This window comes from Xenopus laevis, chromosome 1L (assembly GCF_017654675.1).
Source record: "Xenopus laevis strain J_2021 chromosome 1L, Xenopus_laevis_v10.1, whole genome shotgun sequence".
In the NCBI taxonomy this organism is placed as follows: Eukaryota; Metazoa; Chordata; class Amphibia; order Anura; family Pipidae; genus Xenopus; species Xenopus laevis.
The window spans coordinates 90,447,127-90,463,677 of NC_054371.1; the positions used below are offsets into that span (position 1 = coordinate 90,447,127).

The 16,551-nt window shown below is 42.1% G+C and overlaps 1 protein-coding gene across 1 annotated transcript in view; it reads right to left on the bottom strand.

Moving 5' to 3' along the window:
* The window catches only part of LOC108711396 (UDP-glucuronosyltransferase 2C1), a 34,339-nt gene that overhangs the window by 11,631 nt on the left and 6,157 nt on the right, over nucleotides 1-16,551 (bottom strand). The window contains exon 3 of the mRNA XM_018253095.2: nucleotides 1,830-2,405. Within this exon, the coding sequence (XP_018108584.2) occupies nucleotides 1,830-2,405 (576 nt within the window). The remainder of the gene's footprint in view (nucleotides 1-1,829; nucleotides 2,406-16,551) is intronic.

The window sequence follows — 16,551 nt, forward strand, 5'->3', positions numbered from 1 at the left end:
ACCACATTTGATATCCTTTTCTTCTCTCTATTATCAATGACACTGAAGATCTGTGGTTTTATAGTCGAGTTTAGCCTCTTCCAAATGAGATAGATACGGTTACAATTGAGAACACTGTCCCCAGTGTTTGACTTTCTTATCGTGTGGAGTCCCAGGGCATAGAAAATACCTCTGATACAAGTTTTTGGGACCTCTCCACCTCTATCATTTTCCTATTCCTACTTCAATCTTCAAATGACGGTCTAGGACATAAGATTATTTCACAGCACTAGCACTTTAACTTAATGAATTCAAGCTCACAACGTTAATCTAATTTAATTGCGACTCCTTAGCAGGAACACTTAGTAATCTTATTAATTTATTTCAATTTATCTTCTCACAATTGATGGTAAGTTTTTTAAGGATTTAATCAATTATATTTTTAAAAAAATATAAGCTATTAATCCAATATTTATAGGTATTGAGCATAATATTCAAGCATTGGAACTTTAATTGATTGATGAATTCTGTACACTCTTTCATCAAATAAAAATATTATAATTAATTAATTGAATTCACAAGTTATTTATTAATTAATTTTTCCTTCGTAATAAGTGAGCGGGGGGTTTTACTTCTGTCTTTCCAAATAAAATATAAAATGACCAATTTTTTTAGAATATTGAAGTCCCAAATACAGCATACATACAGTACGAGAAACTTGGACAAATTGTCCTGTGCAAAATCATTGCATTAAAACAGTGTAATTGAAAAATTTAATTCTTAGCCACTGTATAGGGGAATGGCACAGCACTCCATATAAAAGTATTGATATAGAAGCTTTGTACCACCGTTATGTGGAACCCAGGTTTCCCTGCCCTATGAACAACAAGTCGTTTTCAGATTTTTCAACAGAAATAAAGACTGTTTTCAGTTGTTTTCCATTTTCTATTTTTGACCATTTTTGCAAAATTGAAGTTTAATGTTAAGTGAATGCTGTCTCTGCTGTTTCAGTCTGGCAGCTCAGCAATCCAGGTGCAGATTCTGAACGGTTACAATTTGCTACAATAGTTGATACATTTCTCAGCAACTTATGTGGAATATTAGCAACTATTGTATCAATTCAATTCAAACAGCTGCCTTTAATGAAACTCTGAGATTCTGCTTAGCAGGGCCAAATATACGACATGTATCAACTAATTGTATCAATTTAAAACAGTTAACAGAGTCAGCAACCCCCTCACCAGAGCTGCTTCAAAAAGACATAATAAGGTGAAAAATCAAACTTTAAACTACAATATCAGAAAAAGGGTCACAAATACATAATAGAAAGTTTTACTTCTGGTGAACTATCTGAAAATAAATTCAATGAAAAAAGTGTTGGAAGGTGAGCCCCTTTAACAAGACACAGATGTCCATATGATACTCTTATGGCTGTGGATGCAATTTGTGCACAGTTTATAAATGAACGCAGATTATACTTCTAAAATTATTCACTAAGTAATCAACACTACAGTAGGGTGTGTGTTATCCCTTGTCAATTTCAGCCACGTCTACACACAAGCCTTTTTTACTGTTATCAGGTCTTCTGTGTACTGTATGTCTTTACTACACAATAAAAAATGTGGCTGCTCAGGCATATCTGTTAACAGATTGCAACGCCATTACCCTCTGCATACTGTTACTAGTTATTTACCTTTACACAGTTAGACTTTGCTCACATTTGAAAGGTCAGTGTCTAGAAAAGTCTTTTATGTATCTTCCCACGTGAGCTGTAGAAACCTACTGTTTCTTTGCTTCCACTTTTAAAAGCAATGAGCATTGTGTCTCCACTGTTTGCAAGCGATACTTACCTAGTATCTCGCTGTAGTAATTATCCCAATCTTCTTGAAACATCAAAAGGAATGTCAAATCTTGAAATACATACAACATAGTATTTGTCAACCTTTGTCTAAAGGACATTTTATCACTTAGTGCAGTCATAGCACCAGGTACATAAGAAAATGGAGATGGTAGTTGCCCACACAGCCTTTCCACTGAGTTACCCATGGAAAACCTGAATGAGTAAACAAAGGGCACTCCAAGAATCTCAGCTATAAGCTCACCACAAGGAGCTACGGGGTCCACAACAACAATATCAAATTTTTCATTCTGAAGCTTATACAAAAGATCCATATTCTTCAGTACACCGTCACAAGTGTCTCTCTGTAACTTTAACGAGTTTGCCACGACTACCTTGAAATGTGTATATATGTCCCAATAGGACATATTATGTCTGCCATACATCCAAAAATGTAAAAAATCATTCTGAAGTGCTAGAAACTCCTCTTTTGTGAATGCAACAGGAAAAACTTCAGCTTTAATAGTTGAAGGTATGTTGTGATCTATTAGCATGTTGGCTGAATGGACAAGAGCAGTAACTTCATGACCTTTATAAGCAAGCTCCTCAAGGATTAGTTTTAAGTTGAGCCAATGACTTGCATCTGCTGGCCATGCCAGAATCTTCTCTGACAAAACTGCCCTGAAAAAGCCAAGCTGTAGCAGCAAGAACACACGAAACCAAAGCATGTTAAAGCCAAGCTTGTATGGAGGAGTTCTTCCACACAGGAAGGTACAGATTCATTACTCAGCACTCACTTACAGGAGAACTGGATATCTGATTGGATGATTGTGAAAACAAGAACTTCGGAACGCAGATTAGAAGGCACCATCTATAGGCTATTTAAAATGCATTTCTGGTTTCTTAGAATTATAAACAGACATATGAGACAAAGGACTGCGTTAATAGATGCTATTCTTAAAAGCACATAACTTCATTATTTGGAATTATTATAAGGAACAAGGTTTGGAAATAAGTAACAATAATATATGGAAATAAGTAAAATACTGTAAGCATAGTAAGAATATCTCCACAATCTGCCACAACCAACTAACTTGAATCGCCTTTACTGTCTGATGTAATTAAACTATCTCAGTCACCCAAGGAATAGTATTGCTACCATGTTTTGGCACTAGATTATGTATTCTAAAATGTTTGACTATACAACTTTTTGAAATCCAGGACATCAAAAGTGTACCCCTCGAATAAAGTATAGTACAGGTATGGGACCTGTTATCCAGAATGCTTGGGATTGGGGTTTTGCAAATAACGGATATTTCTGTAATTTGGACCATCACACCTTAAGCCTTCTGCAAAATCATGTAAACATTAAATAAACCCAATAGGCTGGTTTTGCCTCCAATAAGGATTAATTATATCTTAGTTTGAATCAAGTACAAGGTACTGTTTTATTATTACAGAGAAAAAGCAAATAAGTTTTAAGAATAATATTACAGAGAAAAAGGAAATCATTTTTAAAGGGGACATATACCATCATTTTTAACTCCTCATTAATCCATTCCTCATACCATAAAATTGAAGGGAACATGTTTTATTATATACCTTTAGGGTCAACTTAAGGGGTTAATTGCTTGACAAATGATTTCGCTCCTCCCTCTCTCAAGACTTCCTGTGCTGTGACTCACACAGACTGTGTGTGGCCGTTGGCTGTCTCTTGCTTTTCCCCAGCTATCCTCAGCCACTGAGAAGGACAGGGCATACAGGCATGGGCGGGGCGATTTGCTGATGTCATCTTGATGCCTTGTCCCGTTAGGGTCCTTCTCAGTGCTGCTCTTCTCTCCACACTGCTTTACATTCACACCCCTCCCTTGGAAAAAAAAAATAAGAATCCAATCATCCACAGATTCCAGACCAGCGGATTCTCTTATCAGCTCCCCCTCCCTCACTGGCTCTCTCACTCCCCAGGTCGCTAGGGTTGCCACCCGGCCGAGCCGGTAAAATACCTGCCAAGGCCGGGGCCGGTATTACAAATTTACCGGCAATGCAGCTGCCGGTAAATTTGTAATACAATCAAAAGGAGCCCTCGGCCTGCCCCCAGTCCCCTGCAACTTACCTTTTTTTGCCTCTTCTAGCGTCCGCAGGTCTCCGTCGCGTGGCCACGCCCCTTTTGACATCACACCTGCCCCTTTTGACATCATGCTTTTTATAAAAGGTGGCAACCCTACAGGTCGCTCATTCTACAGCTCCTCCTTACAGCACACATAACTAGATAGCAGGAACGCTTGACAGGACTTGAGTTTTATTGCCTTTTCCACATTTTTTCATAACAACTTCCTTCATCCACTTATTTCAGCACAACTGCTGAGTATTATTTTCTTTTACAACTAGATCAGGCAGCAGCAAAGACAGCTATGAACAGCTGGGAACAGACACAGGCAGTGGGAGGGCTTCTCCGAGCTGAAGCAGATTTCAGCCTGTCAGTCATTTCCTGTGAGAGAATGAACAGACACTCCCACATCTCATTTCAGCTTAGACTCTCTGCAGTAAGGACCTCTCTGCAGTATACTTCTCAACCAGGGCCGGAACTAGGGGTAGGCAGAGTAGGCACGTGCCTAGGGCGCAAAGCTGGGGGGGCGCCAGGCACGTACCTCCTCTGTCGCCTACCCCAAGTCCGGTTCCTGACTGTCTGATTGTTATCGCTTCTTTTTCGATTCTGCGCATATACGCGAAAACTCCATTTCGCGCATGCGCACACAAGCGCAGGTTCGCGCATGCGCACGCGAGCGCAGGTTTGCGCATGTGAGCGCAGGTTCACGCATGCGCAGATTCGCACAGGCGCCGCTTCTGCCCGGCTAGCCTAGGGCGCCTGCCCAGCGTGGCCCGCCTCTGCTCCCAACTGTCCCTTTTTCGGGGGGACAGTCCCTCTTTTGACAGCTCAACCTGCAGTCCTTCATTTATACTGGAAAGTCCCTATTTTCTCTGCACTGAACAGCCAGAAAAAGAAACAAAGTTTCTCACTTAATTGGCTTTTAGCAGAGAGCACAGAACAGCTAACGGGTGCAAATAAGGTACTTTGTAACAATTTTGAGACACAAAAAAACAGTTAAGATAAGGAGAAATATTTTCAAACTTTCATAACCTGCCAAATTTTGTAAAATGAACATGTTAATTAGGGGGTGTGGCCACCAAAATGGCGTGGTCAAAAAATTTCGCTGCGCTACGTGCGAAAAAATTTTTTGTACCTCTTTTTACTTACAAAATGTTGGGAAGTATGCTGCAGCTCTGATATAGTGGCAGTTTTAGGAGGTAAATTGCTTTCAAAACTCTTTTTTATTCTGCATTATTACACATTTGAGGGATACTTGACTACTATATCTGAATATGAAGATTATATGAAATGTTATAATAGAGTCTATGGGAGATGGCTTTCTGTAATTTGGAGCTTTCAGGATAACTGGTTTCTGGATAACATATCCCATACATGTACTTATGATTCCACTGGGGACATGATGAAATATGGCTACCTTTCTTGCTAACTATTTAATCAACTTGGGAGTAGAGTCTAGTAAATATTATGGTAGCATGCTGGAGTCCTCCAGTGGCCAAACAGAGGTACAACCATATATACTTAAAGGGATACTGTCATGGGGGAAAAAAAAATTCAAAATGCATCAGTTAATAGTGCTGCTACAGAAGATTTCTCAAAAGAGCAATTGATTTTTTTATATTCAATTTTGAAATCTGACATGGGGCTAGGCATATTGTTAGTTTCCCTGCTGCCCCAAGTCATGTGATAAACTTCAATCACTCTTTACTGCTGTACTGCAAGTTAGAGTGATATCAGCCCCTCCCTTTTTCCCCCCAGCAGCCAAACAAAAGAACAATGGGAAGGTAACCAGATAGCAGCTCCCTAACACAAGATAACAGCTGCCTGGAAGATCTAAGAAAAGCACTCAATAGTAAAAACCCATGTCCCACTGAGACACATTCAGTTACACTGAGAAGGAAAAACAGCAGCCTGCCAGAAAGCATTTCTCTCCTAAAGTGCAGGCACAAGTCACATGACTGGGGACAGCTGGGAAATTGACAAAATGTCTAGCCCCATGTCAGATTTTAAAATTGAATATAAAAAAATATATTTGCTCTTTTGAGAAATGGATTTAAGTGCAGAATTCTGCTGGAGCAGCACTATTAACTGATTCATTTTGGATTTTTTTTTTCCCCATGACAGTATCCCTTTAATTAATGTTCCAGAACATGCTTGTGGGTAAAAAACGTTTAGTTTATTACATCAATATTATAAAAAACATTAGAGAATCCCCTTATAGCGCCTAACGCCTTTCATGCTTACCTAGCACTTAGTCATAGGCAATCTCTGACTAGTCAATTCCTTTTTGTTCCTTAAATACTAGCTCTCATAGTCCCTCCCCATTATAAAACCAATTACAATCTTACACATGTGTTACAAATGCCATATATTATACACAGGGCTAATGGCTTGGGTAAACTTAAATTATCTATGTGTTAAATAATCCATGTTATGGGATATTTAAAATATAATTTAGACAATATAAAAGTTTTTTACATATAGATATAGTCAAATATAACAAGTTACATCAAAAGCATAATTCAATCCAAGTGGCAGCCTGGTTTGTAAATGAAAAATACAAAATACCTCCCTTTTCTTTAATTTCATTAAGAGATCTCCTCCTCTGATACCTGTCTTAATTTGTTCTATCCCCTGTATAGAGAAGTACTGTAAGGTACTCCCATTGCATTCATTAAAGTGTCTAGTGACATTGGTTTTGTTACTTAGTTTGGTATTATTCACTTGATTAATGTGTTCTCTGATACGTTCTTTGAGTGATCTAGTGGTGCAACCCACATATTGTTTACCACATTTGGTACATGTGATGAGGTAAATAATTCCTTTACTGCAACAGTTGATGTATTGTTTAATTTTGTATACATTTTTAGTCACAGTTGAACTAAATTCTTTTGAGATCTTTAATTACTTGCATGTAATACAACGATTATGCCCGCACTTAAAGCACCCACTGAATCTCAGAAAATCATCTTTCTTCTTGTTTTTGTTTTCCCTATACAAACTGGGAGACAGCAAGTCACCAAGAGTATAGGCCCGTTTTGCCACATCATTTATCCCTGGGCCTAGAGCGTCACAGAAGTTGCCATCTGCCTATAGAATTGGCAAAAACTGTATACACTACTTTAACTATTCTCTTATATTGCCTGCTGTATCTCGTAATAAAAGATATTTTACGTACACAATCTTTTTGTATGTTTTATTCTGTGGAAACAAAAGAGTATCTCTATCCATATTTTCCGCTCTCACATAAGCTCTCTGAATAATCTTATTGTTATACCCTCTCTCTTTAAACTTATCTTTCATAACATCTGCCATGGTTTTGTATACCCCTATAGTAGAGCAGTTCCGCTGCAACCGTAGGAATTGCCCAGTAGGGATTCCAGCTATTTGGCTTCTTGGATGGAACAAATGTGCATGGAGCAGCGTATTTCCACTGCAGGGTTTCCGACAAATTGTTATATTTATAGTATTTACTTTAGCCATACGTTTTACATCTAAAAATTCTATTTCTGAAAACTTATCTGTAAATCTTAGGTTCAGCTCATTGGTATTAATTCTCTGTACAAACTCTCTAAACTGTTGTTCTTCACTTGTCCAAATGCATAATAGATCGTCAATATAATGAATATATAGCTTCAGATATTGATTTTTGTCTGCAGTCATGTGGGTCTCCTCCCACCAATCCATATACAGGTTGGCAAATGAGGGAGCGAATTTCGCTCCCATAGCTGTCCCACACTGCTGCAGATAATATTGTTCATTAAACAGAAAATAATTATGTTCCAGAAGAAATCTTATGTCCTGGAGAAGAAATTCCTTTAGCTCCTCTGTGTAATCACTGTATTTATGCAAATGATATCTAATAGCCTCCAATCCTCTATCGTGTGGGATAGATGAGTAAAGCGAGGTCACCTCAAGTGTGGCCCAACTGTACTCCTCATGCCACACAATCTGCTCCAATTTACCCAGTACATCTGTGGTGTCCCTTACATAGCTATCCAGGCGTAGTATTAATGGTTGTAAATGTGCATCTATCCATTCGGACAGGTGCTCATTCAGTGAGCCAATATAATTGGCCTTCCAATAGGTGGCCTCTGAGCTTTATGTACTTTTGGTAAATGATAAAAGGTAGGTATAATTGGAGATTCGGGTATAAGATAATCTTTTATTATGTCATTAATTAGATCTTTTGAATAAGCTAATGCAACCAATGTCACTAGTTTGTGCAAAAAAAGGCGCAGGCGCGCTGGTGTGATTGCACCAGCGCGATTTGCCGTGAAAACACGTTCTTGGGCGTGGAATTCTTGCCATATAAAAGGCCCATTCAGACTGCTGACTGATGCCCGTGATAGAACTTGTTTCTAGTGGTTCCTGAGCCTTGTGCGTCTGATCTGTTCTGTATCTAGTCTGTTTGATTACCCGTATTTGACCCAGCCTGTTCCTGACTATTCTGCATTCTGTATCAGTGTCGGACTGGGGCACCTGGGGCCCACCAGAGAACCTAGTGTAAAAGGCCCCCATTTACTCAAAAAAGCCAGAAAAGGAAAATAAATAAATGTATACCAATATACTATTATAATATGTACTATTTTGTGTACTATTTTGTGTATCATGTCCATGCTGAAAAACTGTGATGCATGCAAGAGAACATCAAGTTACAAACTGACACACCATGCATAAAATGTCATGCAAACATGCTGCAGCATCATGCTTAAAACATGTCAAAAACAGGAGGAAACTTAGCATTTGCCATCACAAAGCTTATCTTTCTCTCCCTGATAACGTATGGGTATAATATGCCTGCCTGTCATTGAATAACTATTTTCACACCAATCAGTCTTACTTACACAGAGCTACTCAATATAAGGGACTGATATGAATTTAATAAGAACTTTAGATTGTAAGCTCACTGCACAGGGACTGATATGAATGTAATAGGGACTTTAGATTGTAAGCTCACTGGGACAGGAACTGATATGAATGTGATAGGGACCTTAGATTGTAAGCACACTGAGGCAGGGATTGATGCAAATGTGATAAGAACTTTAGATTGTAAGCTCACTGGACAGGGACTGATAAAACTGTGATAACATCTGTTAAGCAAAGTCCACGCAACTGAAACTTGAAAGGCAGTCCACGTGATATTAAAGTACGTAACAGTATATATACAGACACATTTTATAATTCATTGATCATTACACGACTAGAAAATAATGTTACACTTCATTAATCAAATAGTAATTCAGGGAGTATTTCATTTATATAATTAATGTTTAAAGCATTCATTGCAAGTAATCCCATCCCCATAGCTTAACCAAGGATAGAAAGAATGGAGATGGGCAATAAGATAAAAAAAAAAGAAAACTTAATAGGGCAAACAGAATTTAAGAAACCTCATGGTTTTAAATGTAAAATGGAATTAAAGAAGTTGATGGTGGGCACTGAGGGTTCTACATACAGTGTGGGTTATGGGTGTAATTAAGGCCCACTTTGAACAGCAGCTTCATTCCTCCTCCACAAGGCAAATTCCAGACAGGCAAACTCAACATACGTCACCAGCACAGTAGTAGTAGAGGGCCCAGGCAGCTGATCCTAATTATCTACTACAGATCGAATTGGCAGGCAGAGGCAACACGAAGAAGGTGGTTGTAAAGGGCAGCAGACAGCCCACTAAAATGCCCAGCAAAATGATCGATCCAGCCAGCCAGGAACCGCACATCCACAGCTGCTATCTCCCTGACGCACCTGTCTCTGATTCCCCCCATGTGAAGGACGCCGGGCATGTGAAGACATGCGCGCAACCGAAGTGCCACAGGCAAAGGAGCAGCATGGACAGTCCGGTAGCAGGCGCCAGGGGAAGTAGCGGCAGCGTGGCCCACTAGGTCTGGGGGGGGGTGGCAGGAAGTGTGGGCGAAAACATTTTTCACAAAGCTGGAGCATTTAAAAAAAATCCGATTTTTGGTAAAGAAGCTAGGTAGAGAGTATGCTTGTGGCCAGAAGGGCCCACAAGCACTGGGGCCCACCGGGATTTTTCCCGGTTTCCCGGTGGGCCAGTCCGACACTGTTCTGTATCCTGACCCTCGCCTGCCTACGACAACTCTTCCTGCTTAACCCCTTGATTGACAACCCGGTTTGACCCTAGCCTGCCTGACGATTCTTGATATCTGCCTGCCTCGACCCTGCCTGTCTGACGATTCTCTTGCCTGCTCCATTTGTACCGTGACCTTCGGCCCAAAAGACTCTGGTAACGGCCGTGCCCCTTTGCCAGCCAGAACATCTCGCCTTGCACCTCTCGTTAAGTCTAGGTGGCACCCAAGTAAGCTGAGGGCTCCTCCCGAAGCCCAACGGTGGTCACACTACTGGTGAAGCCAAGCCGAGACCAGGGTGCTTGGCACTTGTTCTGGTATTGGGTGCCGGTCGTGACATTATCACGGGCCATGGAGGACGAAAGTCACGATGAATCTGCTGCTGCTCCTCCAACTACCACCGAAGCGCTTCTTACCACCCTGCTACAGCGCTTGGAGGGCCATGAACAGAAGCAAAATTATCTCCTGCAGGGTTTCCACAACCTAACCCGACAGCTGGAGACTACGCAAGCTTCACAGCAGCGATCTGTTCCTGTTCCTGCTCCTCTTCCTCCTCCTGTGGGTTCAACCAGACACCATGAACCTAAAATTGTGTTCCCTGGAAAGTTCAGTGGGGATTTTTGTCTTTAAAGAGGCATGCAAGCTGTACCTTAGTTTCTTTCCTCACTCTTTCCAATCGGGTGAGGAGAAAGTAAGGTTCGTCATGACCCTGCTTTCGGGTGACCCCCAAATTTGGGCCCTCAGGCTGCCTTCCTCTGACCCTGCTCGTTATTCCCTTGATACTTTCTTTAACAGCATGGCAATTCTTTACGATGACCCGGATCGTGCATCTTCTGTCGATACCGCTATTTGTAAATTGCGCCATGGGAAAAGGGATGCGGAGGTGTACTGCACCGAATTCCGCTGGTGGGCAGTAGAAACTGGGTGGAACGATTTGGCTCTACGGAGTAAAAAGGTAGGTATAATTGGAGATTCGGGTATAAGATAATCTTTTATTATGTCATTAATTAGATCTTTTGAATAAGCTAATGCAACCAATGTCACTAGTTTGTGCAAAAAAAGGCGCAGGCGCGCTGGTGTGATTGCACCAGCGCGATTTGCCGTGAAAACACGTTCTTGGGCGTGGAATTCTTGCCATATAAAAGGCCCATTCAGACTGCTGACTGATGCCCGTGATAGAACTTGTTTCTAGTGGTTCCTGAGCCTTGTGCGTCTGATCTGTTCTGTATCTAGTCTGTTTGATTACCCGTATTTGACCCAGCCTGTTCCTGACTATTCTGCATTCTGTATCCTGACCCTCGCCTGCCTACGACAACTCTTCCTGCTTAACCCCTTGATTGACAACCCGGTTTGACCCTAGCCTGCCTGACGATTCTTGATATCTGCCTGCCTCGACCCTGCCTGTCTGACGATTCTCTTGCCTGCTCCATTTGTACCGTGACCTTCGGCCCAAAAGACTCTGGTAACGGCCGTGCCCCTTTGCCAGCCAGAACATCTCGCCTTGCACCTCTCGTTAAGTCTAGGTGGCACCCAAGTAAGCTGAGGGCTCCTCCCGAAGCCCAACGGTGGTCACACTACTGGTGAAGCCAAGCCGAGACCAGGGTGCTTGGCACTTGTTCTGGTATTGGGTGCCGGTCGTGACATTATCACGGGCCATGGAGGACGAAAGTCACGATGAATCTGCTGCTGCTCCTCCAACTACCACCGAAGCGCTTCTTACCACCCTGCTACAGCGCTTGGAGGGCCATGAACAGAAGCAAAATTATCTCCTGCAGGGTTTCCACAACCTAACCCGACAGCTGGAGACTACGCAAGCTTCACAGCAGCGATCTGTTCCTGTTCCTGCTCCTCTTCCTCCTCCTGTGGGTTCAACCAGACACCATGAACCTAAAATTGTGTTCCCTGGAAAGTTCAGTGGGGATTTTTGTCTTTAAAGAGGCATGCAAGCTGTACCTTAGTTTCTTTCCTCACTCTTTCCAATCGGGTGAGGAGAAAGTAAGGTTCGTCATGACCCTGCTTTCGGGTGACCCCCAAATTTGGGCCCTCAGGCTGCCTTCCTCTGACCCTGCTCGTTATTCCCTTGATACTTTCTTTAACAGCATGGCAATTCTTTACGATGATCCGGATCGTGCATCTTCTGACGATACCGCTATTTGTAAATTGCGCCATGGGAAAAGGGATGCGGAGGTGTACTGCACCGAATTCCGCTGGTGGGCAGTAGAAACTGGGTGGAACGATTTGGCTCTACGGAGTAAATTCCGTTTGGGGTTATCAGCTTCTGTAAAGGATAGTCTGGTTAATTATCCCTTACCTTCTAACCTGGATGATCTCATGTCCTTCGCCATCCAGGTAGATAGAAGGCAAAGGGAGAGAAGGGGTGAGAGGAGTACAAACTTCTCTGGGGTTACTAATCTAAGATCTAATGTGGTAACCAATGTAAAATCTTCTAACCCCTCTGTGCCTTTGCCTCAGGAGGAGCCTATGCAATTAGGCATATCCAGTGGCGTAACTAGATGTTACTGGGCCCCACAGCAAATTAATTTTAGGGCCCCAAACATATCCAGAGGTTGTCCTGTTTTACCAAAATGTATTGAAATTGTATATGAATTTGAGCCTCATGGGGCCCCCTATACCTCCTGGGCCCCCTGCAGCCGCAGGGTCTGCTTCCTCTATAGTAACGCCCCTGGGCATATCCCATCTATCTCCTGAGGAAAAGGCACGCAGGCGTTCCCTGGGTCTTTGCATGTACTGTGGTGAAAAGGGACATTTTCTAAACCAATGCTCTAAGAGGCCGGGAAACTCCGAAGCCTAAATGGAGATGGGGAGCTCCATTTGGGTGCAGGAAATTCCTCTCCCCAATCTGCCTCTAAGGTTCTGTTACCAGTCAAACTAACCTGGCCTACGGGCTCTGTCAGGGTGTCCGCTTTTTTGGATTCAGGGGCAGAGGGGAACTTTTTGGACGCTGCATTTGCTGCCAAACATAACATTCCATTGGTTCCTCTAAGTTCCCCCCTGAAAATTTGGGCAGTGGACAAAAGACCCTTGGGGTCGGGTATAGTGTCTAAGAAGACAGTTTTTCTGTCTATGTCTATTAATCATCTGCATGGTGAGGAGATAGCGCTGTACATCATTGAGGGTGCTACTTCTCCTCTCATCTTGGGGTTACCATGGCTCCAGAGGCATAACCCTCTAATTGATTGGGTTTCAAAGAGGGTAGTTCAATGGGGTTCTGGGTGTGAGGGGGTCTGTATTCCTCAGGTAGTAGCTACTACCTCTCTAGAAGGGTTACCTGCAGTTTATGCAGAATTTGAGGATGTTTTCTGTAAAAAGGCTGCTGAAACCTTACCCCCACATCGGCCATATGATTGCCCAATAGATCTAATCCCAGGGTCTACACCTCCTCGTGGGAGAACCTACCCTCTATCATTGCCTGAAGCCCAGGCTATGAAAGAATATATTCGGGAAAATCTGGAAAGAGGCTTTTTTCGGCCTTCCTGTTCCCCTGCTGGGGCTGGGCTTTTCTTTGTGGGGAAAAAGATGGGGGTCTTCGTCCCTGTATTGATTATAGGGGTCTCAATAAGATCACCATTTAAAACCGCTATCCTCTTCCCTTGATCTCTGAGTTGTTTGATCAGATCAAGTATGCTAAGATTTATATTAAACTAGATCTTAGGGGGGCTTATAACCTCATTCGTATCAGGGAAGGGGATGAGTGGAAAACAGCATTCAACACCAGGGATGGCCACTACGAATATGTGGTGATGCCATTCGGTCTTTTTAACTCCCCCGCACTGTTCCAGGAATTTGTCAATGACATCTTTCGGGACCTGCTGGGGATATTCGTAGTGGTCTGTCTTGATGACATTCTTATTTTCTCTTCTAATCTGGGTGAACACAGGAATCATGTCTGTGAGGTCTTGCGTAGACTTAGAGAAAATAATCTGTATGCAAAACTTGAGAAGTGTAATTTTTTATTTTTTTATTTTTATTTTTTTCAAAGCTTTATTAAGAACTTCCATCAATACAGAGTCAAAAAGAATGAATACGTATAGCACATACAATATAGTTTCTTACATGGTATCATCCACATATACATTGACCAACAGCATAACAGTTCAGTCAATAAAACATTATAACACCGTAATCGTATCCTATAACCTGCTTTAATGTTGTTGTTACTCTCACCAAAAGAAGTTTGTGTACTGTGGTTAAAGTAGGAAAAAGATAGGAAAGGAGGAAGATACGAAAGAAAAAAAAAAAAAAGGGGGGAAAGGGGGTGCAGCAGGGAGGTGTATTACTCGCTCCTCTTATAGGTAAGATTTGTACACGTCTGTTTCTTTAAACATAAGCCACCTCGTCCAGACCGCTGAAAACTTAGCAAACTGATCTGCGTTGTAAGACGACATTTCTTCAAATTTATAAAGAGAAGTGTACTTTTGAGGTTGCCTCTGTTCAGTTTTTGGGGTTTAACATTTATAACAGGGGTCTTGAGATGGATCCAGGGAAGGTGAGAGCTGTCCTGGAATGGACCCAACCCCTTTCTTTACGGGCAACCCAGAGATTCCTCGGTTTTGCAAATTATTACCGCCGAATCATCAAGAATTTTTCCCTGGTAGTTGCCCCAATCACCAACTTGACCAAAAAGGGTGCTGACCCTAGTATTTGGCCCCCTCAAAAAAGAGTTCAGTTCTGCCCCTATTTTGCAGCATCCAGATACTGCCTTACCATTTATTGTGGAGGTAGATGCCTCTGAAGTGGGTGCTGGGGCAGTCCTTTCCCAAAGGCACCCTATAACCAACAAGTTACATCCCTGCGCCTTTTTCTCTAGGAAGTTTTCGCCTGCAGAGACAAACTATGATATTGGAAACAGGGAATTGTTGGCTATCAAGTGGGCCTTTGAGGAATGGCGGCATCTACTTGAAGGTGCTAAACATATGGTAACAGTATATACAGACCATAAAAACCTGCTTTATATAGAATCGGCCACACAGCGAAATCCTAGGCAAGCTAGATGGGCATTGTTCTTCACCAGGTTTAACTTTTCTTTAACATACAGGCCTGGATCTAAAAACAGCAAAGCTGATGCACTCTCTAGGAGTTTTGAATCTACCTCCTCTGACTCTAGTGAGTGCATCCCCATCATTCCTAGGGAGTTGATTGTAGCCGCATTGGATTCTGACCTCTCCACCTTGTTGTCACCTGTCCAATCTTCTGCTCCTGCAGACACTCCTTCTGGGAGAATGTTAGTGCCTGAGGAGCTGAGGGAACAAGTTCTGGAAGAGGTTCATAACTCCAAAATGGCTGGGCATCCTGGCATAGCCAAAACTATTTCCTTGTTAACCCGCCATGTGTGGTGGCCTTCTTTTAAACAGGATGCTAAGGTTTTCGTAAATTCTTGTCCAATTTGTCAAAGGTCTAAATCCTCTCGTCAAATGTCACAGGGTCTGTTAAATCCGTTACCAATCCCTGAGAGACCATGGTCCCATCTTTCGATGGATTTCATTGTAGATCTGCCTTCCTCTCAGGGTAAAACTGTAATTTGGGTGGTGGTGGATAGGTTTAGTAAAATGAGCCATTTTGTTCCCCTTCCACACCTCCCTTCTGCCAAAACCTTAGCCGATCTGTTTATCTCATATTTTCAGGTTACAAGGGTTTCCTGTTAACATTGTGTCTGACAGAGAAGTTCAGTTTGTCTCAAAGTTTTGGAGAGCCTTCTGCTCTTTAATTGGCATTGATTTATCCTTCTCTACTGCTTACCATCCCCAAACCAACGGACAAACTGAAAGAGTGAATCAATCCCTTGAGCAATATCTCAGGTGTTACGTGTCTGATAACCAGTCTTCTTGGGCTGAATTGTTGCCCTGAGCAGAGTTACAATAATGCCACTCACTCCTCTTCTGGGGAGTCTCCTTTCTTTATTGTAAATGGGCTAAATCCATAAGCATTTTCTTTTTCTGGTTTAGATTCCTCTGTACCCTCTGCTAATTCCTGTCAGGCATTTTTCTAAAATTTGGTCTCAAGTTCATCATTCTCTTTCTGCAGCTTCCTCTGCTCAAAGAAAGCTGCAGATATAGGCTCCTCAATACAAGGTGGGAGATTCTGTTTGGCTATCTACCAAAAATATTAGGTTGAAGGTCCCCTCTCTCAAACTGGGGCCCAGGTTCATTGGTCCATATCCAATAACTGAGATAATCAATTCTTCTTCTGTTCGTCTCCAATTACCTGCAGAGTTTAAAATATCTAATTATTTTCATGGTTCTCTCCTAAAACCAGCCACTCAAGTCTGTCATATTCCTGTTCTTCCCCCAGTATTAGTCAAAGGTCAGCCTGAATTTGAGATCCAGGAGTTCCTCGATTCTCGTCTGGTATGGGGTAAGCTCCAGTATCTTATTAAGTGGAAGGGCTATGGCTCTGAGGAGAACTCCTGGGTCTCAGTCGATGACATCAAGGCTGATCAACTCAGAAAGAAATTCCATCAAAAAATTCCTGGGAAGCCTGGGGGTCCAGTGGCCCCCCCTATCTAATGTAATAAAAATACCACC